Source organism: Myotis lucifugus, unplaced genomic scaffold, assembly GCF_000147115.1.
Source record: "Myotis lucifugus unplaced genomic scaffold, Myoluc2.0 scaffold_23, whole genome shotgun sequence".
Classification (NCBI taxonomy): domain Eukaryota; kingdom Metazoa; phylum Chordata; class Mammalia; order Chiroptera; family Vespertilionidae; genus Myotis; species Myotis lucifugus.
In genome coordinates, this window is record NW_005871071.1 from 6,836,451 (window position 1) to 6,864,368 (window position 27,918).

The 27,918-nt window shown below is 36.9% G+C and overlaps 1 protein-coding gene across 10 annotated transcripts in view; it reads left to right on the forward strand.

Moving 5' to 3' along the window:
- TRPM7 (transient receptor potential cation channel subfamily M member 7) overlaps positions 1-27,918 on the forward strand; it is a 120,608-nt gene that overhangs the window by 89,039 nt on the left and 3,651 nt on the right. For 8 of the 10 annotated variants that reach the window (XM_023751657.1, XM_023751649.1, XM_023751654.1 and 5 more), the window contains 15 exons: positions 329-461; positions 1,028-1,740; positions 4,419-4,480; positions 8,422-8,481; positions 9,901-9,997; positions 11,256-11,326; positions 13,136-13,170; positions 15,606-15,631; positions 18,601-18,651; positions 18,731-18,796; positions 19,318-19,601; positions 19,719-19,801; positions 19,964-20,169; positions 21,724-21,775; positions 21,880-21,986. In XM_023751657.1, coding sequence (XP_023607425.1) covers positions 329-461; positions 1,028-1,740; positions 4,419-4,480; positions 8,422-8,481; positions 9,901-9,997; positions 11,256-11,326; positions 13,136-13,170; positions 15,606-15,631; positions 18,601-18,651; positions 18,731-18,796; positions 19,318-19,601; positions 19,719-19,801; positions 19,964-20,169; positions 21,724-21,775; positions 21,880-21,986 — 2,046 coding nt within the window. Of the gene's footprint in view, positions 1-328; positions 462-1,027; positions 1,741-4,418; positions 4,481-8,421; positions 8,482-9,900; positions 9,998-11,255; positions 11,327-13,135; positions 13,171-15,605; positions 15,632-18,600; positions 18,652-18,730; positions 18,797-19,317; positions 19,602-19,718; positions 19,802-19,963; positions 20,170-21,723; positions 21,776-21,879; positions 21,987-27,918 lie in introns of those variants that run through there. The other 2 variants (XM_023751650.1, XM_023751658.1) reach the window with 2 other exon arrangements.

The window sequence follows — 27,918 nt, forward strand, 5'->3', positions numbered from 1 at the left end:
TACAATCTCTTTCTGTTCTACCAGTTCAGTTCTTAAATTCCTCTACCTGGATATGTGCGGGAGAGGTCTGAGAAATTGTTGGGGAAGAGTGTTTTATGGGGAAAGATCATTAGATCAGAAGTACTTGAAACTGTTCTGCTGAGATCACACTGTGACTAAAGAAAGAAACAGAAATACTTGTTAGTGCTTTAGACATACAGCTATAAAATGAAAAAAAATGCAAATGATGCTTATAGGCTTTTGAACTCTGAGTAATTCATGACTCATGAGTTAAAGTTTGATATCTTGATAGCCTTCATTGATTTATTTTTTTCTTTTCCCTCCATAGAACTTTTTTTAACAGAAGAAGATCAAAAGAAACTTCATGATTTTGAAGAGCAGTGTGTTGAGATGTATTTTAATGAAAAAGATGACAAATTCAATTCTGGGAGTGAAGAGAGAATTCGTGTCACTTTTGAAAGGTTTAGAAGCTCTTTAATTATAATTGATTATATATCAGAATAGATCCTTATAGTTATGTCTCTTATACATATGGTCATTATTCAATTTATGTTTATCAAACAAGTAAGTTTAGTAATAGTTTTACATTGTATTTTGGGAGATAGTTCAGTTCTTTACTTCTAATATTTCATGTATGTCAATAAGTCAGTCCTATGTTATTTTTGATCCTTGTTAATGAGGGCAGAGAAGAATAAATGGTTTTTGTTTTTACTAGTGGGAGAAAATTAAAACTATTATTATTTTAAGTGATTTGTTTCTATCAGCTATGCTATATTATGAAAGCATATGGTATTCGTGTAGATATAATAATGGTAATGGAAGTTTTGTATTTAATTATGATGGGATTGGCACGGGAGCTTTCTTAAATATAAAGTATACTTTCTATAAATAATCATACCTTATTTATAACTTACCTTGTTTGAGTGCCTGTGAAAATTTTTTTACCATTATAATTTATTGAAGTTACAAAAAAATTTCTAAAACATTGATTTTCAACATTTGTAAAATGCCTGTTTTTCCCTTATAGAGTGGAGCAAATGTGCATCCAGATGAAAGAAGTTGGAGATCGAGTCAACTATATAAAAAGATCATTACAGTCATTAGATTCTCAAATTGGGCATTTGCAAGATCTTTCAGCTCTGACTGTGGATACATTAAAAACACTCACTGCTCAGAAAGCTTCGGAAGCTAGTAAAGTTCACAATGAAATTACACGAGAATTGAGCATTTCCAAACATTTGGCTCAAAACCTTATTGATGATGGTCCCGTAAGACCTTCTGTATGGAAAAAGCAGGGTGTTGTAAATACCCTTAGCTCCTCTCTTCCTCAAAGTAGTCTTGAAAGTAATAATCCTTTTCTTTGTAATATTTTTATGAAAGATGAAAAAGATCCCCAATGTAACTTATTGGGTCAGGATTTACCTCTAATACCCCAGAGAAAAGAATTCAACTTTCCAGAGGCTGGTTCCTCTTGTGGTGCCTTATTCCAAAGTGCTGTTTCTCCTCCAGAACTGCGACAGAGACTACATGGGGTAGAAACCTTAAAACTATTTAGTAAAAATAAGTTAGGCAGGTCACCTAACAGTATACCACATCTATCATCACCACCAACCAAACTTTTTGTTAGTACACCGTCCCAGCCAAGTTGCAAAAGCCACTTGGAAACTGTAACCAAAGATCAAGGAACTGTTTGCTCTAAAGCTGCAGAAGGAGATATTATAGAATTTGGAGCATTTGTGGGTAAGTTTGGCAAAGTGATGTTTGTATATCAATATTATGTACTTTGTAATTACAATCATTACCTTAGAAATAAAAATTAGAAATAGCTAATTAAAACTACTCATGTGACAAATGGAGTATATATAGATCTAATAATAGAGTGTGGTTCCAAAATTTTTGCAAGAAAACAGAAATGGGAGAAATATTTATACCTATGGTGCAGTTTCCTATGATAACAATTGTTTGGAAAACTTTTTTGAACCCTGTCTTTTGAATTTGAGGATCTTCTCTTGAATTTGATCAACTTGTATTGAAAGAACCTAAGTGTTAGCTACTTGGGGAATAATAGGGACGTACAGGGACGACTGGAAATAACTGGAAAAGAGAATTGACTTATAAGTAGGGTGACCATATAATTTTTTATCTAAACCTGTACATTTCTAAGAGTGAAAGGGTGCACTGCTTATAATTACATCAGGACAGTAATGAAAGCCAGAACTCTACTTATAGTCAACCCATTTATATGTACCCAGAGAAGAGAGTGTTTCAAAAAAGAATAATTCGTCCGTTTATTTAAATTTTTAATTTTGAAATAAATTTAGACTAATATTAGCAGGTTTGCAGAAATATTATAAGGTGATCATTCTTTTTTTTAATGGAATTCATTGGAGTGACATTTGTAAATGAAGTTGTATAGGTATAAGGTGTACAGTTCTATAATACATCATCTGTATATTGTACCAGTATGTTCACCACTCCAAGTAGAGTCTCCTTCCGTCACCATTTATCTGTCCTTTATTCTCTTCTACCTCCCCCCATCAGGAATGATGTATTCTTTTTTTTTTTTAATATATTAATTTCAGAGAGGAAGGAAAAAGGAGAGATAGAAACATCAATGATTAGAGAGGATCATCGATCAGCTGCCTCCTGCACACCCCCTACTGGGGATTGAGCCCTGGACCTGGGCATGTGCCCTGACCAGAAATCGAATCATGACCTTCTGGTTCATAGGTCAATGTTCAACCACTGAGCCACACTAGCCAGGCCCTTTTTGTTTTTTAATCCTCACTGAAGAATATTTTGATGTTGTTTTTAATTGTTTTAGCAGGGAGGGAGAGAGGCATTGATCAACTTATTAATGATCTTGGTGAAAACTGTTTCAATGGAGGAATTAGTGGAGGAAGAAACCAGATGAGTATAGTGAAACAAAGTATGAATAGGAGGAGGGAATGTAAAGAGAGTGACGGGTGGGGCAACTCCAAAAAGGTTGGCAATGAAAGTAAGAGAAAGAAATAACTACTGTTGTGGTTTATATGTTTATAGTTTTAATGATGATGGAGACTTAAGCATATTTAAATGTTGACAGTCTGCCATATGGAGGGGAAAGGTGAGGAGGGCGTGCATTATAGAGCTGGTTAGGTCCATAATGTTTGTGAGAATATACTGTTCTAAAAATTTTCCTGTTAGATTATTAAAGATTGTAATTTGTATGTTCACCACAAAGTATTTAACAAAGTAGTTCTTAGAAAACAACTTGAGAAGTTGTTTGTGGCCATACCCAGAATATTTTAAGGCAGCGGTTCTCAACCTGTGGGTCGCGACCCCTTTGGGGGTCGAATGACCCTTTCACAGGGGTCACCTAAGACCATCGGAAAACACATATATAATTACATATTGTTTTTGTGATTAATCACTATGCTTTAATTATGTTCAATTTGTAACAATGAAAATACATCCTGCATACCAGATATTTACATTATGATTCATAACAGTAGCAAAATGACAGTTATGAAGTAGCAACGAAAATAATTTTATGGTTGGGGGTCACCACAACATGAGGAACTGTATTAAAGGGTCTCGGCATTAGGAAGGTTGAGAACCACTGTTTTAAGGTATGAATGAGTCTATCTCTTTAGGTTTGAATTTTTCCATTAAGTGGCTTTGTCACCTTGTTTTTAACACTTGCTTGAGCATTCCAGGACTAGAAATTTACCAAGTCATGGAACATGTATAGAAATAGTTCAGAGAATATGTGACATCCATGTAAAATATGCAAATTAAGCCCAACTCTTTAAGTTATCTAGGTATTGAGCATACTGGTCTCTACTGCTAGCTACATGGAAGTTCTCAGTGGATGTACAGAAACATACATAAAATCTGACATGAAATTTATCCCAATTCATATTTTAAAAACACATTTTAGTCTTTTTTGTTACTACTATATTGCTGCTAGGATGGAGATTTATATACCTATGTATATGATATGTATTTATATAATATGTATATATAATATATATTATATATGTATATGATGTATTTATCTATAATATGTACATGTAATATATATTATATATAATACTTTTACATTTTATTAATAGTAAAAATGATCAAAAATAATAAAAGTGTTTATTCCCCTTTTCCTTTTATATCTCAAGCAGTTCACTTCCTGTCACATGTTAACTTTTTTTGTAGGAGACCTTTGGCTTTTGCTGTTATTATAAACTAAGCTACTCATCTTCTCTAGCTTCTTGACAGATATTTTTAGTATTTATCAAAAGAGCTACAGCAAACTGCTAAAGCCATCAAAACTACTTAAAAACAACACAAATCATTTGTTAATATAGACTTAAGTCAATAACATCATTTGGCTAGATAAGAAAAAAACAAATTTTTGTTGTAATCTTTTTTCTCTCTTTAAGGACACAGAGATAGCATGGATTTACAGAGGGTTAAAGAAACCTCAAATAAGGAAGAAATATTCGTAAGTAAATCCTTATAACATAGTTCAATTTTATTTTGGGGTTTTGTTCAAAATAGAATTAAACATTTTTTTAGTAAAAATATAGATTTAGCAGAGACCATCATCAACATGATGATTCCAAATATTTGAAGCTAAACATAATTTGAAAAAAGAAACAATTAACAAATATGCAAAAATGTACAAAACTTCAACTCTTTCCCATGCTCAGAAGATTATGAGAACATAAACCTGGCTCTCAAGGAACCTGTAGTCTAGCAATAAGGAATTAGATATGCCCATAACTACAATATACAATAAATGTTTCTTAAATAAGTTTTAAAATATAGAGAACAACTGGCAAAAAAGTTGTGTTTCCTGGCAGAAAATTAGTTTTTGTTGCTTTCATAAATTAACCATAACTATTTAGAGTAGGGGTCCTCAAACTTTTTAAACAGGGGGCCAGTTCACTGTCCCTCAGACCGTTGGAGGGCCGGACTATAGTTTAAAAAAAAACTATGAACAAATTCCTATGCACACTGCACATACCTTATTTTGAAGTAAAAAAACAAAATGGAAACAAATACAATATTTGTATTTGTATGTGGCCCGCGGGCTGTAGTTTGAGGACCCCTGATTTAGAGTCTTAAAGGTTATAACGTAGTTACAGGAAGGAAATTAAGAAGACTAGAGGTCCAGCTGGTGTAGCTCAGAGGTTGAGCGTCAAGCCATGAATCACATCAAGTGGTCAGGGCACATGCCCAGGTTGGGGGCTCAATCCCCAGTAGGTGGTGTATAGGAGGCAACCAATCAATTATATTTCTCTATTTGTATCTCTCTATCCCTCTCCCTTCCTCTCTCTCTAAGGTCAATTTAAAAAAAAAAAAAAAAAAAGACGTATTCTTAACCATTTGTACACCATAAGCATCTATAGACGCAAGCGGCAGATCTGTTATAATTAAATTCAAAATATCATGGCAGTTAACTGGTTAAAAAAACGACTAGAGAAGTATTAAGCTTCTCCTTTCTTTAAAGAACGGAAGTTGTGAAAATAATCAAGTGTCAAATATAATGAAAAACAAATCTATAGCCAGTTTCTAAGAGTGATTATTCCTCAGATGTCCATAGTTAATTGTGTAATTACTGTCAGAACATATCACTTATTGTCCTGCATATAAAAGAAAGATTCAAATGCATTTTAATGATACAAATAATAACATTTGTATATTTAATAACATATTCTGATTGAAGTATTGTACTAAAATAAATAACTTAGATTATTTTATTTTTTTAATTAAATCTTTATTGTTCAGATTATTACAGTTGTTCCTCTTTTTTCCCCTCCCCATAGCTCCCCTCCACCCGGTTCCCACCCCATCCTCTGCCCTCCCCCCCCACCCCCCACTGTCCTCAGCCATAGGTGTAGGATTTTTGTCCAGTCTCTTCCCACAACCCCCACACTCCTTTCCCCCCCGAGAATAGTCAGTCCACTCCCTTTCTATGCCCCTGATTCTATTCTATTCAACAGTTTATTCTGTTCATCAGATTATTTATTCACTTGATTTTTAGATTCACTTGTTGATAGATGTGTATTTGTTGTTCATAATTTTTATCTTTACCTTTTTCTTCTTCTTCCTCTTCTTAAAGGATACCTTTCAGCATTTCATATAATACTGGTTTGGTGGTGATGAACTCCTTTAGCTTTTTCTTATCTGTGAAGCTCTTTATCTGACTTTCAATTCTGAATGATAGCTTTGCTGAGGTAAAGTAATCTTGGTTGTAGGTTCTTGGTATTCATCACTTTGAATATTTTTTTTTAATATATATTTTATTGATTTTTTTACAGAGTGGAAGGAAGAGGGATAGAGAATTAGAAACATCAAAGAGAGAGAAACCTCAATCAGCTGCCTCCTGCACACCCCCTACTGGGGATGTGCCCACAACCAAGGTATATGCCCTTGACCGGAATCGAACCCGGGACCCTTCAGTCCGCAGGCCGATGCTCTATCCACTGAGCCAAACCAGTTAGGGCACTTTGAATATTTCTTGCCACTCCCTTCTGGCCTGCATAGTTTCTGTTGAGAAATCAGTGGACAGTCGAATGGGTACTCCCTTGTAGGTAACTGACTGTTTTTCTCTTGCTGCTTTTAAGATTCTCTCTTTGTCTTTTGCTCTTGGCATTTTAATTATGATGTGTCTTGGTGTGGTCCTCTTTGGATTCCTTTTGTTTGGGGTTCTCTGTGCTTCCTGGACATTAAGTCTATTTCTTTCACCAGGTAGGGGAAGTTTTCTGTCATTATTTCTTCAAATAGGTTTTCAATATCTTGCTCTCTCTCTCTTCTTCTGGCACCCCTATAATTCGGATGTTGGTACACTTGAAGTTGTCCCAGAGGCTCCTTACACTATCTTCATATTTTTGGATTCTTTTTTCTTTTTGTTTTTCCGGTTGGGTGTTTTTTGCTTCTTCGTACTTCAAATCTTTGACTTGATTCTTGCGATCCTCTAGTCTGCTGTTGGGAGTCTGTATAATATTCTTTATTTCAGTCAGTGTATGCTTAATTTCTAGTTGGTCCTTTTTCATAACCTTGAGGTCTCACTAGATTTCTTGAGGGTCTCACTAAATTTATCGGCGGTTTCTAGAAAATTCTTGAAAAACCTTAAAAGTGTGGTTTTGAACTCTATATCCAGAAGTTTGCTTTCCTCCATTTCTGTCATTTGTGACCTGTTTCTTTGTCTCCGCATTTTTTATGCTTCCCTGTGTTGGTAGAGTGGCTTTGTGTGCTAGGTGTCCTATAGGGCCCAGTGGCTCAGCCTCCCCAATTACCTGAGGTGGACACTCTTGGTGCACCCCTTTGTGGGCTTTGTGCACAGTCTTGTTGTAGTTAAGCCTTGACTGTTGTAGGTATCACTGGGAGGAATTGAACTCCAGGCCAGTTGGCTGTGAGAATCAGCTGTGTCTGCAGTGGGAGAACTTCTGTGCTAGAGACACCCTTCTGGGGCAAGACTTGCTTCAGTGGGGCTTTGGTGCTCACTGAGTCTGCCCACTGTGTGTGTCCCTTATGGATCTGAGGAGTTGTAATCTGGATGGTCCCACTCTGACCACTGGGTACACTGGCTCTTGGATCTCTAAGGAGGTGCTAATTTAGCCTCTGCTGAGACTACCCAGCAGGAGCCCAGCTGTGAAGCAGTGCAAGCTGCTGTGGGGCCTTGGGCCTTCTTTTGGAAGTTCTGGGTCTCTCTGACCCAGCTGCAGTTTGTTAGGAAATTTTCAGATTGCAAAGGCCAGGCCTTTCATATGCAAAAGCCTCTGCGCACAGCTTGGGTGGGGCAGGGTCTCAGGGGTCAACAGGGCGGAGCAAGCAGCTATGGCTGATCCTCAGTCCTACCCTAAGAGTCCCTGCGTCTCAGTGTTCCGGTAATCACTGCAAGTACCTCTGATAGAAAGCCGCCCTCGAGTTCCGACCGATGCCAGACAGTCCAGTTTCTCCTGTATGAGTCTGGGTCCCCAGAGACTCGCCTAGAACTGGAGTTCAGAGCAGTCGGGAGCTTGAGACTCCCTCCCGATTGAAAAAGACAACCACGTCCTCAGTTGCCAGCCCTTTCCACGTGCACCTCCGTACCTCTGCACTTTACTTCGGCACCTCCTCTGAGTCTCAGTGTGCTTTTCTCTTTCCTTCTAGTTGTAGAATTTCCACTCAGCCAGCCTTCCTGTGGTTCTGGATGATGTCTGTTTTGTCTTTTAGTTATATTTTTGAAGTGGTTGTGTGAGGCAGCAATTTCCGGTCTTTACCTATGCCGCCATCTTGGTTTCTCCAAAATAAATAAATTAGTTTAATGTCTGTTAACTAGATTTTGTTAACTTGAGATTTAATTGGCGATTATATGCAAATTGAGATGGAATAATTACATGGGGTTCTTTTTGTTTTCATATTGGCCTGTAAGTTTATATTTCTTATCTCAAATAGGACCAGCAGAATGATAGAAGAAATATAATTCTGGAGTATTCGGAGCTGCCTAAATATCAGGTAAATTCTCTTTAGTATATGTGGGAGTCAAAGTCAATTAAAAATATACCTATGCCTTAAGATGGAAGAAGGAGGTATAAGTTCAGTGGACTTAACATCCTAATATGTAAAAAGCCAGGGCCTGTCACGACCGAAACAACCGGGCGGATGATTGAACAGCAGCCTCCGTGGGGTGACCAGGCCGGCAGGGGGGTTAGTGAGAGATGACCAAACGACTGAACAGCAGGCTGCATGGGGCGACGAGGGCAGCAGGGGCAAACTATAATTCAAAATATAGCTACTGAGTTCTTGAACATTTGTGGGTTATATACCCATCTGAAAACTATAGACCCTCTTCACAGAAAAATGAACATATACAAAAATTTTTCTGTTAAGGTATAGATTTTTACAAATGCCTTGAAACACACTCATCAATCCCACATTAGAGTTTCTATCATTGATGGTTCTATAAAACTAATATGTCATTGCAGCATAGCGTATATATCAAAGAAAGTACTTTTAAAGTTTCATCATAGTGTGAACTGTTTATAGATGAAAAGAGAAACAATGTGAAGGTATCAGATCTTCACCATATTACTTTAATGCAAATCATTACTTTCTCTGGAAAAATAAATCGGTAGAGAAGAATTAGCTATTGAATACCAAAATATGCAGGTAAAACAGTTGAAACATGAATATTTAGAGAAACATTTTTTTGATTCCAAAATAATCCTTCTACAAATAAGAATTTAATAAGGAGGATTGGGTTAGAAACTGATGAGATGGAATGTATTGTCAATGAATACAAATTGGACAGTTGGGTAGAAATGTGTAAAAGTCCGTTTATCTTCTCATATCACTTCATAAGCTCAGATGAATTCCAAATTTAAATGTAAAAATTCAAATTATGAAAAACTTAATTTTATAAAAAATTATATAAAACTTTAGAAAATAGAAATACTAAGTTAGTAAAACCAGGGCAGTTTTCTAAGCATATAAAGAATAGAAAATATTAAGGGAAGGATGTAAAGAGATTTAAGTACTTAAAAATGTAAAGCATAGATAAGTCAAAGTAATTTAGAAAAAAATAGAAATTTGACAAGTAATGGTCAGATAGATCTTTGTTATATAAATAGCTAATAGCAACTAATAAGAATGCTACCAAAATACCCCCAAAAGAAATTGCCCTTTTCCTCCTTTACCCTCCAAATCACTATTATCACTGTCAGTGTTAGTGTAAAATAGGAGCAACAATAGCAGATGGGGTATTTTGATGCAGTTTTCTTATATTAACATTGAAGAAAATAATTGTAATTTGTAATACACCCTTCGGTGTCCAGGTAGAATAATAAAGCACATTAAACTAAATAGATCTACTTAGGACAATGATTTGAAATTTATTTTAATTGTTTTTAAATTGTGTGTATGTACAATATTCAGAACGATATTCCTTCTGAAAACACTTTGAAACACCTGAGTTCTCATGCTGGATTTACTGAGTGTCACCAAACTTCTATTCCTCTTCATTCAGAACAAGGTGAGTGTTTTGACTCTGAATTATGTTACCAAGCATACACATTTAAGCTTTAAGTGTATTTTATGTATGTTACCCATATGAGTAATGAATGTTTCATGAGTCAAGAAGTGAAGATTCTGGTCCATAAGTGTTGCTGTAACCTTGAATAAAACACATAACCCTAACATTCTAATACTTTTTTAAATGTTTTTATTGATTTTAGAGAGAGGGAAGGAGAGGGATAGAAATATAGAAACATCGATGAGAGAGAAATTTTTATCTGTACAGTAATTTATAAAAAATTATATCAATTATAGAAATCATAATTATGATTAGATGAACATGAGATTTTCTGCTATTTGACTAAATTTCTTCAAGGTATTCTGTCAGTTTCATCATCTTGCAAAAGTTTTGCCCGTAGTCTTCTAATATATTTCAGTCTGGTCTTTTTGCCCTTAGAATATAAATTTTGTTAGAAGATTTCTGTTCACCATTTATTCAGAGGTTTTCATTTATTGTATCATTAAGTGGTAAATTCTAAGTTAATTTATAACTTAACATCCTGACTTTTAAAAAAAATAGGTTTATTTCTATTTTATTTAGAATCAACAAAATAGGTATGACAAATGTGGCATCTTAAATCAGGAGGAAAGATGAAGTGTTCTGTTTTTGCCATTACAATGAAGTGATACATTTACAAGATTACTAATTACAACATTGTTATAGACAAGATATTGAAATCAGATCAAATGTTCATCTGTAGGTGTTTGATTAAATAAATTATTATGTATTCATAGTATGAAGTTCTATATAGCATTAAGATTAGAGAGAACTCTGTGTACTGATATACACAGATCTCCAAGGTTAAGCTTTAAAATTCAGCAAACAAAATTCCTTAGATATGTAATGTATATTATGCTACCATTTATGTAAAAAAATGAAAGGAAGGGAAGGGGGGGGGCATATACATAGACCCAAACACCCAAAATATCCCTGAAAGGATACACAAGAAATGTGGGAAAAGAGGAGGAAGAAGAGCAAGATTTTTTTCTTCATACTCTTGTTTCCTGTTGCCTTTTCACAAAAATAAATTGAGTAATTTTTATGTCCTGCCAAGAAACCCATTAGCCTCATGTAATTCTGATGTTTAGCAGTGCTTAGGGAAGGATAAATTATCTTATGAATGTTATACTATGCCTAGAAACACTTTGTGTTTGGTTGGTTGTTTTTTATAAAAAAAATTGAGTTGTATAACTTTTGTTTTCCAATTTTCTTTAAGTGAAAAGTAGCAGTAGAAGGCCATCTACAGAAGAAACTCACGAAGTAGACTCCAAAGCAGCTTTACTACCGGTTTGTACATTTCAAATAAACAATGCATCTTTTTAAATGCACATTTGTTAGAGAAGAGCTAAAAGATGGTGATTATTTTAGATGATATCTGGCTTTCAAAAGAATTTTTAACTGAGAAAACTGGTATCTCTATGGTAGTTTTAGAAAAGAGTTTCTTCCTGTAGTGAATAGCCAGGAATTCTTTAAAAAAAAATTATTCAAAAAAAAAAAGGTAGGAACCTCTGTTTGAACTGAAACTTATGATATGAAGTAATTCCCAGCCAATTGAGATAATAATTTGCTTTTATAAACCCTCCTTAAAAGCAGACTCTGATAGAAAGCAGAAAAATTATTTCTTTGTAGTTAAGTATAGAAATCAGTGCTCTTAATTATGATCCTGGATTGTCAAGAACATTATTGACTTTCTGCTATACAGAGATAGATTATATTATTAAAATTCATGTTATTTGAAAAAGTTACTTGAATGGGGAAAGGGCGTTCATAAACAGAGTTTCACAGTCACAATTACTTTTTCTGGAAGGATCCATCTTGAACTTAAAGCTGCACAGTATTGCCCCAAATCCAGTTCCATTGAAAATGACCTCACAATGCCAAATTACAAAGTTCATGGGAGTCAGCCCTGGCCGGTAACTCAGTTGATTAGAGCATTGTCCTGATATGCCAAGGTTGCAGGGTAGACCTCCAGTCAGAGCACATACAAGAAGCAACCAATGAATGTAATAAGTGGAACAACAAAGCTCTTGGGAGTCAACTTAAACAGATAGTATTAGAACTCTAACAACTAAAGATAGCAGAATTATTGGTTACAGATTGTAAAGCATGAGTAAAGTAATTAAAGCCATAAAAGAAAGTATTACAGATATGAAAAAAAGAAAAAATACTACTCAAAAAGATTGGCAAATTTGAAAAAAATCTAGAAATAAATAACTCATTGGAGGTGAAAATAATAGATGAGGCACAGCAGAACAGAGAATTGCTCAATTGGACCAGCATGTAATGTAAAATTATACTTAGATGGAAAATATAATAAACAAAGAAATATGGAAAATACCTCTAAATTGGCCTTGAAAGAATAGACAGAATTTGAATAGATTATAAATGACTTAGAATTTTGCAAAATGTTGAAATATATGAGGATTTGAATTCAGGAAGTGTAGCCCAAACTGGGGAAGTAAAAATAAATCCACAGCTATAAATACCATTATAAAACTACAGAATGAAAACCACATGCACACATACACACAGAAAAAGACTTCAATGAAAAGTGCCTAAACGTTACTAGTGATTTCTTTGTTAACAATTTGCAGTATTTTAACTTTTCTTTTTAAAAAAAAAACACTATTGATTTCAGAGAGAGGAAGGAAGAGGGAGAATCATTGATTGGCTGCCTCCTGCATGTCCCCAGGGGGGATCTAGCCCTGCAACCTGGACATGTGCTCTGATTGGGAGTTGAAGGTGACCTCCTGATTCATAGGTTGACGCTCAACCATTGAGCCACACAAGTCAGGCTAATTTTTCTCTTAACACTTTGATGTGTTTTTCTTTTGGCAAGGGGCACATCTTACCTTTGAAGTCATAGAAACAGATGCATATTTAAAGAAAATAAAATAGCTACCAAAAACTAGGCTATATATTATAGGATGTAACACTCATGAAATTTTTTATTCCACCTTGTGGAATGGCATTATTTATTATTTTTAGCCCTTCATTCTTAAAACATACTATAGGAAACAAACCAGTGCTAAGCATTTCTGATTAATCTAGAGATATTTTTCTTTAACTTTTTTTTGTGTTTGTTTTTGACTAAAGGATTGGTTACAAGATAGACCATCAGACAGAGAAATGTAAGTAAGCCTTTTCTTATTAGCCTGTCAAGTATCATAGTCTTTTTTTTCTCTCTTTGCATCATCCCTGTAACACTCCTTATCAACAGGTAATGATTATTTTAGCATCTCCTGTCTTAACATAGAAGAGATTGGGGAACCTCGTGTATTATGAGTTAATGTATTAATTTAAATTTATAATTGTATCTAGTTATACTATAATTATAGTCAGATTATAATTACAACTACTAAAATCATCCTTATAAATATACAATTATGATTTTATTATTTAGTTTTGTTTTCAACTTTTATCTTGAATAAATTTGTTCAAAGACCTAGTTTTACACTTTAGTTTTGCATTTGCATAATTACTTTGCCCTTCATTCTAAGCAACAAACCTTACACCGGTTTTGGAAAGTACTTTGGTAATTGGAGCAGTAATACACAGAGAGCCTCCCTGCAGGGGGGCCCACCAGAAAGCTGGAAACAAACAGCAATCTGACTGTAATCATCCCCAGAAAGTACAAATTTTTAGTATAGATTAAAGATAAAGAATAAAAGAATCTCGGTGTTTCCAGCTTGGGAATTAGTATGTTAGGATTCCAAAGAACATTTTAAAAAAGCCTTTGACATCCATTTGATACTAGAAGTATGGTAGGGTTACACTCTGATATGGACTACTTGAGAAGGGAAGCCAATTTGATGGAGATTATTCCACAGTGTTTTCCCCATTTCCTTTTGTGCATCAGAAATAGATGTAAATATATTCAGAAGGAAATAAACCAGGTGCCTCACGGATATGCAGTTGTTGAAATTCTTTGCGTACCTTGCCCTGAATGGCATTTGGAAAACCTGTCTATATCAGACCTCCTCAGAGAATACTATCTTTTATAGCCAAAACCATAGAAAGTAAAATACAGAATAGGTAAAGATTTATTTTTTATTTTTATTCCTCACCTGAGGGTATGCTTATTGACTTTAGAAAGGGGGGGGGGGGGCAGAGAGAGAAACATCGATGTGAAAAAGAACATTGATAGTTTGCCTTCCATATGTGCCCTGACTAGGAGTTGAACCAAAGCCGTTTAATAAATGGGACGATGCTCCCACCAACTGAGCCACACTGGCTAGGACAAAATTGCTTTAATTTAGCTAACAAGAGAACATTGTCTTAAAGATGTTGACCCTTAGAAGTACCTAGAAAGGTGGAGCTGGTCAGCATTCTTTGGGTGCTGAGAAGAGTGTGGCTTAGCAGCAGCAGACAAAGAATGTTTATGTTATTACAAATCAACAGGAAACATCAGGATCAGATAGAACGTAACAACTAGAAAGAGACTGCAAAGGTCCTCTATTCCGGAGGTCCTTTCTAGTCTAGTTCTTTCAGTCCTTAGCAAGGTACAGAGCTGTATAATGGGACAGCTAAGCCTCTAACCCATTTTTCTTTTTCCATTTCACTCTCCTTTACACCTATTTCTCTAATTTGCTCTGAAATCATGGAATTAATAGAACCTTCACACTTAGTACCTCCATACGTTGATATGAATAATACATTCAGTATTGAAAAAATTTTGTTCAACATTGAGTTTTGCAAAATGACATCTATTTACTTTTCCTCTCAGTTCTTTACCCATCAATTCTATTGAACTATTTTTAAAATCCTACAGTCATTTTAAGGCATTGTTATATTGAGTCTCCACAAATAGAGATGTCATGGAATATTGCATCATTAGTATTGAACTATCAGTTTGACACCAGACTACTAATAACATTTATATAGGCATAAATTGGAGGTCCAGGTTGTTGATAAAGTATATACATATGGATATCTACATATTCATGTATGCATTTAGCATTGGCTTAAGGGAAAGGGCAAATATTTAAACAAAAGTGAATTTGGCCCAGCCAGTGTGGCTCAGTGGTTGAGCATCAACCCAAGAACTAAGAGGTCATAGGTTCGATTCCTAGTTGGAGCACATGCCCAGGTTTTGGGCTTGATCCTCAGTAGGGAGCATGCAGGAGGCAGCCCGATAGATGATGTTTCTCTCTCATCAATGTTTCTATCACTCTATCCCTTTCCCTTCCTCTCTCTAAAAAATCAATAAAAACATTAAAATTTAAAAAAGTGATTCTCGCCCTGACCGGTTTGGCTCAGTGGATAGAGCGTCGGCCTGTGGACTCAAGGGTCCCGGGTTCGATTCCGGTCAAGGGCATGTACCTTGGTTGCGGGCACATGCCCAGTGGGGAGTGTGCAGGAGGCAGCTGATCGATGTTTCTAACTCTCTATCCCTCTCCCTTCTTCTCTGTAAAAAATCAATAAAACATTTTTAAAAAAAAGTGATTCTCAACCTCAGAATTCCTTAGTAACGTATTAAATCATAATTTCATGAAGCAAAAAATTATGGGTAGCTAAAACTAAAGTTATGACATAACTTACAATATATTTTTTGGTATTTCTTTAGACCATCTGAAGAAGGAACATTAAATGGTGAGTCCATGTGGTAGATTTTATTATGAAAAAAGTGAGGATCATACATGATTTATTATAGCAAGTACTACATTATCCTAAAATTTTAGATTTTGTGTTTTAAAAAGCCAATGCAATACAAAGTTCTTCCCTCAGCTAGTTTTTCTTCAATATAGATGTTTCACAAACACATGAACTCACCGTGTGAATGATGACCTCTCTACTGCCACCCACCCCTGCTTCCCTGCAGCTCAGCCTGCTCTTTTCCTTTTATTCTGTGTTAGTGAATGATGCTGTTTCAGTTAGGTAGTTAAAACCTGAGTGGGAGTTATTCTTGATCCCTTGACCTTGCACGCACAAAGTCCTGTTGTAGTTACCTCCTAAATATGTCTAGAATTTATCTTCCACTATACATCCTCCTTTCAGTTTAAAACTTCATCACTTTTACCAGTAAACCTTTTATTGAAGTGTATAATATGTATACAGAAGAGTGCAGATAAGCCTCCATGTCAGTGAATTCTCACTAAGTGAGCATATCCATGTAATCAGCCCCCAGATCCCGAAACAGAATATTGCCAACATTCCAGCTTCTTGTGTCCTCTTGTTAGAACCTCTGTCCCCAATAATACAATAGATGGGTTTGTATGAGTGTGAGAGAGTGTGTGTGTGTGTAGTATATAAATTGAATCATACAATATGTACTCTTGTGTCTAGCTTCCTCCTAACATATGTTTTATGAAATTCATCAGTATTGCTGTGTGTAGTGGTATTTATGCATTCTCACTACTATACACAATTTCCTTGTGTGAAAATACTGAATTTACTTATCCATACTATTATTTGATGGGCATTTCAGTAGCTTCCAGCATGTGGCTATTATGAATAGTGTTGTTAGGAGCATTCTTGTCTATATTGTTTGAGAAATATACCTAGGTGTAGAATTGCTGGTAGTAGGGTATGAGTATGGTCACATTTAGCAGTTACTGCCAAATAGGTTTCCAAAGTGGTTGTGCCAGTTTGTCCTCCCTTCTGGTCTATCTTCTGTTCTGTCACCAAAATGATTCTTCTGAAAGATCTGAGCTTGTCACTCCTCTGCTTTACAATTTCCTTACTGTCATTGTACAAAGCCCAGTGTCCTTTCTTAGTACAGTATACTTGGCTGTTCCTTGCTTTTGTAGCTTAACCTCCTATAGCTCTGCCTATCATCTTGCTCATTAATTTGCAATCTTGGTTACATATCCGAATACTATATGTAACCAATACTATATGTAGGGAATCATTTGTATGATGATACATACCTACAGAATTAGAATAATTTGAAGTGAGCTCTGGGTAGGTGTATGTTGAAAAAACCCTATAGATGATTCTTATATCAGCCCTCAAATTCTTAAACTAGGAGGTGTTTGGTACCCCCTCCTCTATAGTCCTATTTTGTGTGTATGTAGTTATGTATATACTAGAGGCCCGGTGCACGAATTCGTGCATGGGTGGAGTCGGGCTGACCCACCCTGATGGGGGGCCATTGGGCCAGGCGGGGGGAGGGGGGAGCAGATGGTTGGCCAGCCGGCCCTGCTCCTGATCAGGGTGTTAGGAGCCTTGGGGCCCGGATCAGGCCAGTTGGCTGCCTCGATGCTTGGCTGCTGCAGTGCACGTCATAGCCACCGGTTGTCCTGGCCGTTCTGCCGTTCCAGTTGCTGGGCTTTTACATATCCTATATAATAAAAAGCTAATATGCAAATAGACCGAACAGCGGAAAACTGAACAACCGGTCGCTATGACGTGCACGTGGAACATGGTGGGTGTCCGTAGCAGGCGGCACAGCGCAGACCATGGCGGCTGTTGGCAGCAGTGGGATGGTGGAGCAGGTGAGCCAGGGGTGCCAGACCAAGGCGGGGTGCCAGTCACTGTTATTGGGGTGAGCCTCTGGTGGTTACTGAAAATTCTTTGCTCCCGCACACCGCAGTCCTGCCCGGTGCTTGCACCTGCTGCCAGTGCTGGCCCTGCTTGCAGCCAGCACCGGAACCACTGCTCACACCCACTGCTGGTGCCTGGCGCTGGTCCCGATCGCTCTGCATCGTTAATGGATATGAGCAGCTGCTGCTGGCCCTGATTGCCCCTGAGGGCTTCTCCACGCCCCCGCCCCCAAGGGGTGATCAGGGCAGCAGCCGCTACTGGCAACTGCTGCCGGCACTGGTTCTGCTTGCACCTGCTGCTGGTGCTGGCCACAATCGCTCCGCGCCATCAACAGCTGCAAGCGGGGCTGCTGGCAAACAGGACGTGGGGAGGGGGGGGGGGGCTCGGTGGGAGGGGCCGGGTGAGGGCGTGGAGGATGGGCCGAGACCCGCCCCTGTGCCCACTGCAGCCTCAGAGCCCAAAGTTCCTTTCAAGGTACATGAATCTGTGCACTGGGCCCCTAGTATAGATCCTATATGCTTATCACACAGCATTAAAACTTTTGACTAACCTCCTGCAAGACAATAGGATATTTTTTCATTTATATTCTAGAAGTTTAACACACAGCATATTCCACTTATTTTCCATCTTTCTCACTACAATTAAAAAGTAAAGTCCTCAACTAAATTTAGAGATGGAGGGGCTTTTTTCATATGTTTCACAATACAGAAATTCATCTTTTCATGGTCATCACACTAAAATAGTTACACGGCCACAGGCCCCAGCCCCCAAAGGTCCAAAACTAAGAGATATTTCTCTTTTTGAGCATGGGGTATAGAAGCATGCACTTAGGACAGCAGAGTGTGAAGCATGTGCTTTTCTCTTCCCGGTGTCTGAGTGCACACTTACCACTAATCTGACATAGTGCAATGGGGTAATATGGCACATGATGGACATGTTTCGTTGTTTTTTATGTTTTTGTGAAGAGAGAGTTTACATAAAGGAAACTTAGGATGATTGTATGAGAATATCTGTCTGAGCAAAAATTTATGCTGCATTAGTACCTTTAAAAGGGTCTCATTTGTTTGATATTGTAGGTCTTGCTTCTCCATTTAAGGCAGTTATGGATACAAATTACTATTACTCAGGTCAGTAACATTAAAAACAACATTTAATAATATTTTTAGCTTTTAGGGATTTCATTTTTTCTCTCTCATTTTTATACAGCTGTGGAAAGAAATAACTTGATGAGATTATCCCAGAGCATTCCATTTACACCTGTGCCTCCAAGAGGTAAATCCAAAAAGTAAAGAAATAAAGGGGGAAAATCAGTCCTCTATTAATATATGATTTTTAGTTACAACATAGAACATGGGTGTTAATAGACGAATCACATTAAGAAGTGTTGATTTCATATAAATTTAATTAGCGTGACTACTACAAGAGTCAGGTATGTTTATAGAAAAAGGAACTATCAAACGTATTGAATTTCTGTTTTTTGTATATCCAGCAGTAGTGGTGTACTCTAATTCAGACAAATTCTTAATTCATTGTCTAGTAATGAAAGCATAGATAAATTGACATCACGGGGTTTGTGGAATAGAGACTTCTAACCTCTTGTCTAACAGTTTAATTTAGAAGTGTATGCTAGTCTGGTCGCTTTCTAAAAGTTTGTTGCCCTTTATAAAACTACAACTTAGCTCATTCTTTTATTCCTTACTTTATCTTAACCAGATACCTTTCAGTTTTTATTCTACATTGTCATTTTTAAAGTGTCATAATTTGACCTCAAAATGTATTCATTCATGTTGCAGGTGAGCCCGTCACAGTGTATCGCTTGGAAGAGAGTTCGCCCAGCATATTGAATAACAGCATGTCTTCTTGGTCACAGTTAGGCCTCTGTGCCAAAATAGAGTTTTTAAGTAAAGAAGAGATGGGAGGAGGTTTACGGAGAGCTGTCAAAGTACAATGTACCTGGTCAGAACATGATATCCTCAAATCAGGGCATCTTTATATTATCAAATCCTTTCTTCCTGAGGTGGTTAACACATGGTCAAGTATTTACAAAGAGGATACGGTTCTACATCTCTGTCTCAGAGTAAGTGCTGATGAATGCATAACGGTGGAACATTATGTTTTCACTTCTGAAGTATAATAAACCAAATAAAATCTTAGTGGTAATGTTGAACAAGGGTTTGTTTTTTCTGTTCTGTAGGAAATTCAGCAACAGAGAGCAGCACAAAAGCTCACATTTGCCTTCAACCAAATGAAGCCCAAATCCATACCATATTCTCCGAGGTAAGTCTTTAAATTTTTCTGGGATGTATAAATGTTATGTGGATAGCATTCTCTTTTCACCTTATTATTGATGTTGAATATGTAATTATTTGTTTATTTTAAAGATCAATTAGAACTTTTTTAACAAAACTGCTAGTAATATCTGTAACTATTTTTCATAAGGTTCCTTGAAGTTTTCCTGCTGTATTGCCATTCAGCAGGACAATGGTTTGCTGTGGAAGAATGCATGACTGGAGAATTTAGAAAATACAATAATAATAACGGTGATGAGATAATTCCAACTAATACACTGGAAGAGATCATGTTAGCCTTTAGCCACTGGACTTATGAATATACAAGAGGGGAATTGCTGGTTCTTGATTTACAAGGTAAATCGATTGAAATATTACTGAAGTGAAATTGTGCAGTAGGTTCTCAACTATTCATGTGTTATGAATAATGTACAGAAATCTGCTAATTTATAGGTAGATAAAATCTTAGGTCAGTAGAATCTGTTTTAAAAGCAAGTCAATAACAGCCATAGCATATAGCCATCAGAGCCCTGAATCGTGGCATATGCCTATCTTAATTGTTATTTAGGTAATACAGATATTTTGATAAGCAAAAATACCCTATTCTGCTCTTACATGTGTAGCCTTATTCTTTTAAAAGTATGAAGACTGTTTCTTTAAAACACTAACAAGTATCTCTATTGTTCCTGATGTTATGTTTTATCTCTTACTGTGAACTAAACTACCTAAATTTTAGTGGCTTAAAACAATCATTTTATTTGCTTGTAGTTCTTTGGTTGGGGAATTTGGATGGGGCATAGTGGGGATTGCTTATCTCTGCTGTTCCCTTGGAGGGTTTGAATGACTGGATACTAGCTTGCCCAGCCTGACTGGAGTCAAATGTCTGAGGTCTCTGTTCAGTGATAGCTGAATATGTCAGTTCTCCAGCAAGTGATAGCTCATTTTGCTTTCTCTTAGCATCAGAGTTTCAGGTAGCTAGGCTTCTTTCATGGTAGCTGGTTTCTTCCAGAGAGAAAGCAGAAACTCTTAGATCCAGCCCAGATTCAAATGGCAGGGAATATATTCCAGCACTTGATCAGTGGAGCAGCATGTTAAAAAACAAACAAACAAAAAAAAAACGTGGCTTGGAGAGGGCAGGTTTGCTCAATGTAATGTCAAGTGCAGCTTCATGGCAGGGTCAGAGGAAAGTAAAACTGAACAAGTTTCCAGCTTTGCCTGGATGATAGTTTTACATTATAGCTATTTTTTATATATTGATTTCAGAGAGGAAGGGAAAGGGAAAGAGAGATAGAAACATCAATGATGAGAGAGAATCATTGATCAGCTGCTTCCTACATGCCCCCTACTGGGGATCCCACCCCCAACCCAGGCATGTGCCCTGACTGAGAATCCAACTGTAATCTCCTGGTTGACCAATGCTCAACCACTGAGCCACCCCGGCTGGGTCACAATCTTATTCTTTATGTTATCTGAATCTTTTTTAGGAAGATATAGTCGTACAGGGTGGGGCAAAAGTAGGTTTACAGTTTTTTTAAATGGCCTATAGATTATGCCTCTATGATCCTAGTTTTTCTTTGCTAAATGAACTGCAACAATGGCAGATCGTGTAGACCTTTTGTATAAGCAGATATTTGTTTGCAACCTTGGCCCTGTTGCATCAGAAGCTGGTGTCATCAGGAGCACACCTACCGACTCTGACACTTAACTCTGAGTCACAATTGCAGGAGTTGTGTTCTGGGTGCAATGTTGAAGTCATAAGACAAGCTGTGAAATATCAAGAGAGAAAAACTACACTCTTTTGAATAATTTAACATTATGTAAATGATGCTGCTATAAAATCTCTCATGACTATTTTTATTATGCAAATGTCAACATTTATATAAATTAACTTTTTTACATATACCTATAAAGGCGTGGGTGAAAATTTGACTGACCCATCTGTGATAAAAGCGGAAGAAAAGAGGTAATAAATTTTAATAAGTTTATTAAGACAATTTCATATTTTCAAGTTCTACATTTCTACTTGTATAAACTAACCTTTTTTTATTTAAACTACCAATGCCATAGATCCGGTGATATGGTTTTTGGCCCAGCAAATCTAGGAGAAGATGCAATAAAAAACTTTAGAGCCAAACATCACTGTAATTCTTGCTGTAGAAAGCTTAAACTTCCAGGTAAACATTTTCTTAATCAGTGTAATGTATAAATTGTTAGTAAAATTTGTTATTGCAGTACTTTATAAGGCCAGAGGTACAAATATATGTTGTTGGCTATACATTAATTGATGCTTTCTTTCTTTATAAAAACACAAAGTTTATTCATTTAATATATACTTACTATGTGTGTGCTAGATGCCAGGAATTGTGCTAGATGTTGATAATACAATAGGGAACTAGACAAGTGTGGTCCCTGCCCTCATTGGAGTTTAGTCAGATCTTGAAAACTGACAAGATTAACAGAGTTACAGGCAGAAAAAAATGCAACAGGTAAGCAGATTACCTAATACAAACCTAGAGGTCAGGGAATGCTACCAAGGGAACTGACAGTTTTGTCTAAAACAGAAGAAGGAATAGACTTTCAAGTTAGCCTGTCAAAGAGTTGGGAAAAGAGTATTTCATGTAGCAGGAATAGGAGCTAATCTTTGTATTTGAAGAATTACAAGCTATTATTGAATTGTAAGTTAAAGTGTAAACGAGTGGTTCTAACCTTTTGGTGTGCATCAGAATTTCTTGTGGAATTTTTTAAAAATTACGGATTCCTGGGATTCACCCTTATGCTGCATTTTTAAAAGTCCCTCTCATTATAAGTAATAATGTAGTTGTTGAGAGCTTGGACTTAGGAGCCAGACTGCATGGTTCAAGAAAATACCTATATTATAATATCTTTTTTGTTGATTTCAGAGAGGAAGGGAGAGGGAGAGAGAAACAGAAACATTAATGATGAGAGGAATCATTGATCAGCTGCCTCCTGCACACCCCCTATTGAGGATCGAGCACACAACCTGGGCATGTGCCCTTGACCGGAATCAAACCTGGGACTTTTTAGTACACAGGTCGACGCTCTATCCACTGAGCCAAACCAGCTAGGGCAGAAAATACCTATATTGTAGAGGCTTTTTTTTTTTTTTTTTTTTTTTTTTGGTATACTGACCTTATATCCTGCAATCCTGTAACCTTGCTAAACTCGCTTAGTTCTAAATTTTTAGGAGGTTTTTGTTTGTTTGTAAACTTTTTAGAATTTCCTGTGTAGACACTGAATAGGTTTTTTTTGGGGGGGGGTTGTATTTTTTAAAAATATATGTTTTTATTTTATTTATTTATTTATCTATCTATCTATTTTTTAAGAGAGAGGGGAAGGGAGAGGGATGGAGAGATAGAAACAAGGATGGATTGGCTGCCTTTGGCACGCCCCCTACTGGGGATTGAGCCCCCAACTAGGGCATGTGCCCTGGCCCGGAATCGAGCCAGTGAACTCTGGTTCATGGGTTGATACTCAACTGCCGAGTCATACCAGCTGGGCAGTAGATACAGTTTTATTACCTCCTTTCCAACCAGTATGCCTTTTACTTTATTTAAATAGGAATAATGTGAGTAGACACCTTGCTTTTCTTCATAATCTAAGGGGAAAGCATTCAGTCTTTTACCATTAAGATGATGTTACCTGTAAGGATTTTGTAGATGCGCTTTATTGGGTTGGGGACATATTCTACTACTACAGACAGTCCTTGGGTTACATTGGACTCAACCTACGTTGTTTCGTGGTTACATCGCCATCTCCCATTTATTTATTTAAAAAAAATAAAGTTCCGTCATTTTGACGTATGTACATCTGTGCTTTATGTTTTTTATTATTTATTTACCACAGTAAAGGTCAGGAATTGTTAACTTTCTTACAAATTTTTTTTTACTGTTTCACTTCATTACTGCTGTGTATGTGCTCCATGTGAGTGACGTAGGTGCTTATGTAGGTGGGTTCCGTCTTACGGTGAAAATTGCGTTACGTTGCGCCGTAGGAACGGATCTCCGACATAACCCAAGGACCTATTGTACTTGTTTCTTGAAAATGCTTATCCTGAATGAATATTGAATTTTGTCAGATGTTTTTTCTGCATCTATTTATGTGACCATTGGTTTTTCTTCTTTAATTGGTTAGTATTACATGGATTGATTTTTGAAATGTTGAACCAGTCTTGCATTATCAGGGCACACTCCACTTTATCATGATAAATTATCTTTTTTATGTATTTCTGGATTCAGTTTGCTAATATTTTCTTGAAAATTTTTATTTCTGTATTCATAAAGAATATTGATCTATGGCCTTTTATTTTTTTCTTATACTTTCTTTGTCTTGTTTTGGTATCAAGATAATACTAACCTTAAAAATAAGTAGGAAGTGTCACACCTCTTCTCTTTTGGGGGACAGGTTGTATGGAATTGATATCATCCTTACTTTAAATGTTTGGTAGAATTGTCTAGTAAAATCATCTAAGTCTGAAGTTTTCTTTGTCAGATGGTTTTCAACTAATTTTTTTTTTTTTATAAATGTATGACTGTTGGGGCGATCAGTTTCTTTTTGAGTGAATTTTAGTAGTTTGTATCTTTCAAGGAATTGGTTCATTTAATTTAAGTTGGCAGATTTATGGCCATAGAGTTGTTTATATTATCTTATTTTTTTAACTAGAGGCCCGGTGCATGAATTTGTGCACCAGTGGGGTCCCTCAGCCTGGCCTGCGGGATTGGGCTGAAACTGGCTCTCCGACATCCTCCGAGGGGTCCTAGATTGTGAGAGGGCTCAGGCTAGGCTGAGGGACCCCATCAGTACACGATCGGGGCCTGGGAGGGACCACAGGAGGGCTCCAGGGTATCTGGTTCATCTCGCTCATCCCAATCAGCCAGACCCCAGCAGCAAGCTAACCTACCAGTCGGAGCGTCTTCCCCCTGATGGTCAGTGCACATCATAGCAACTGGTCGACCAGTTGACTGTCTGCCCCCTGGTGGTCAGTGCATGTCCTAGCTAGTGATTGACCGGCCTTAGCATATCATTAGCATATTACGCTTTGATTGGTTGAACAGACCAGACACTTAGCATATTAGGCTTTTATTATATAGGATGTCTGTGGTGAATTACCTGTCATTATGGTAATGCTTTTGGTTTCTTGGTCAGTCGGCCTAAGGTGTTTCAATTTTATTGTTATTTCAAAGCACCAGTTTTTGTTTTCATTGTTTTTCTCTATTTTCTGTTTTCTTTCATTGATTTATTCTCTTTATTATTTCCATCTTTCTGTTTTCTCTGTGTTTACTTTGTTTTTCTCTAGTTTGTTAAGGTTTATTATTGATTTAGATTGGAATTGGCTTGGATTATTGGTTTGAGATCTCTTTTTCTTTTTTTTAAATATATTTTTATTGATTTCAGAGAAGAAGGGAGAGGGAGAGAGAGATGGAACATCAATGATGAGAGAGAACCATTGATCAGCTGTTTCCTTCACACCCCCAACTGCGGATTGAGCCTGAAACCCAGGCATGTGCCCTGACTGGGAATCGAACCAGCGACCTCCTTGTTTGTAGGTTGATGCTCAACTACTGAGCAGCTGGGCGAGACCTTCCTTTCTAACAAAGCAATTAGTGCTACAGATATCCCTCTAAGCATTGTGTTAGCTACATCCCATAAATTTTGGTATGTTTTATTTTCTTTAAAATGTTTTTTTATTTCTCCTGAGACTTATTTGACCTATGGATTACTTAAAAGTGGTATTTTTTTTTTAAGTTCTCAAATATTTGTAAATTTCTGGTTATCTTTCTGTTGTTGATTTCTTATTTAATTTCATTATGATGAGAGAACATACTTTAAATGATTTCAATTTTTAAAAAAAAACCTTTACCATATATAATATATAGCCTGTCTGGTGAACATTGCATATCTACTTGAAGAGAATATTCTGTTGTTGGGTAGTGTATCTATACATGCTAGTTAAGGAGCCCTGGTCAGGTAGCTTAGATGTTTAGAGCATCATCCCCATATGCCAGAGATATCTGGTCATGACACATATAAGAATCAACCAATGAATGCATAAATAAGTGGCACAACAAATCTCTCTTTCTCTCACACACACATATCAATAAATTTAAAAAATTTTGATGTTTATTAAGGAAAGTTTTTTGATAGTGTTAGGTTTTTATATTCTTGTTGATTTTCTGACCAGTTCTGATTACTTAGAGACCTCATTTCTAAGTATAAATTTGTATTAATCTGTTTTGCCATTCACTTCTATTAGTTTTTCCTTCATATGTTTTGAAGCTTTGTTCTTAGGTGCATACACATTTACAGTTCTTAGTCTTCTTAGTGAATTGATTGTTTTTATCATTATGTAATGTCATGGTAATTTTTTTGTTCTTAAGCTTACTGTGTCTGATATTATAATATTCTAACTCTTTTTTTTTTCTTTGTTAATCCTTACCCGAGGATATTTCCCCTATTCATTTTTTAGAGAGAGTTGAAGGGAGGAGGATGGAGGGAAGGAGAGAAGTAGAGAAGTAGAGAGAGAGGTGTGAGAGAGATACATCTACTGGTTGCCTCCCACACACACCCCCAACTGGAGCCTGGGATTGAACCTGCAACCGAGGCATGTGCCCCTGACTGGGAATCGAATGTTCAACCTGTCAGTGCATGGGCCAACGCTCTAACCACTGAACGTACTGGCCAGGGCTCTAGCTATCTTGATTAGTGGTTTCATCAGATGTCTTTTTCCCCATTTTTTACCTATACATATTGATTATATTTAAAGTGCGTTTCTTGTAAATAGCATATAGTTGGGTCCTATGTTTAATTTGTCTTTTGAAATCTGATAATTTCCATCTTTTCATTGATGTTTTAGAACCTTTATATGTAATGTAATTGTTGATGTAGTTAGTTTTAGACCTGTTTTGTGTGGATTTTTTTTTTCTGATTGATATCTGGTTTGTGTTTTGGGGGGGAGGGGTCTGCCTCTCTGTTTTAGTATTCTATATTTTATCTTTACATTTAGTTTTTTACTGATCGCTTTCATTTTCTTTATCTAAGAATGTGTGTATTTTTGCCTTTATTCCTGTAGGATATTTTCACTGGATCTAGAATTTTAGGTTGACATTGCTTTCTTTTTAAGCACTTAAAAAATATTCTGCTGCCTTCTGGCCTCTATTACATCTGATGAAAACTTCACAGTCATTTGAATTGTTCTTATAGCTCCTTTCAAGATTATTTTTTTGTCTGGTTTGCAGCAGTTTGATTCTGATTCATCTAGTTTTAGCTTCCTATGAGCTTATTCTGCTTTAGGTTTATTTAGCTTCTTGAATTTGCATATTTATGATCCTTATTAAATTGGGGGAGTTTTTAGCTGTTAGTTCTGCAAATATTTGTTGTTCATCAGTCTGTTCATTTTTTTTCAGGCTCCCATCATAAGAATATTAGAACTTTTGATACTGTCCCCCAGAACTTGAGACTCTGATTTGCCCCTGGTTACATGATTAGTTAACAGCATTATCAGGGCTTGAATTATAATTGTATTTTGTGTACAATACAGCTACACATATGTTTGCATTCCCTAAGTCCATACTGGCATAGGTGTGATTGCAAATTTAATCAAAAAGTATTCATGCCTTTGCAAATATATACTCGATAATTAAATATAAGCTTTTACTCAAATTAAAAGGAACAGCTCATATTCTAAAGGTCATTTCTTTTTTGTCTATAAATAATAAAAACCTAGGCGACCACCACACCCGAACGGACAACCGAACAGCCTGTATGGGGCGACTAGGCTGGCAGGGGGTTAGTGAGGAATAACCAAACGTCTGAACAGCAGGCTGCGTGGGGCGACCAGGGCGGCAGGGGTTTTAATGAGGGACGCCCAAACACCTGATTAGCAGGCTGCATGGGGCGCCCAGGCCCCCGGGGGGGGGGGGGAATTGGGGGCAACCAGGCTGGTGGGGGAGCAATTGGGGGTGACCAGGCCGGCAGGGAGGGGCAGTAAGGGGCGACCAGGCTGGCAGAGAGGCAGTTAGGGGCGACCAGGCTGGCGGGGCGGGGATAGCTGGGGGCAACTAGGCCGGCAGGGGAGGCAGTTGGGGGTGA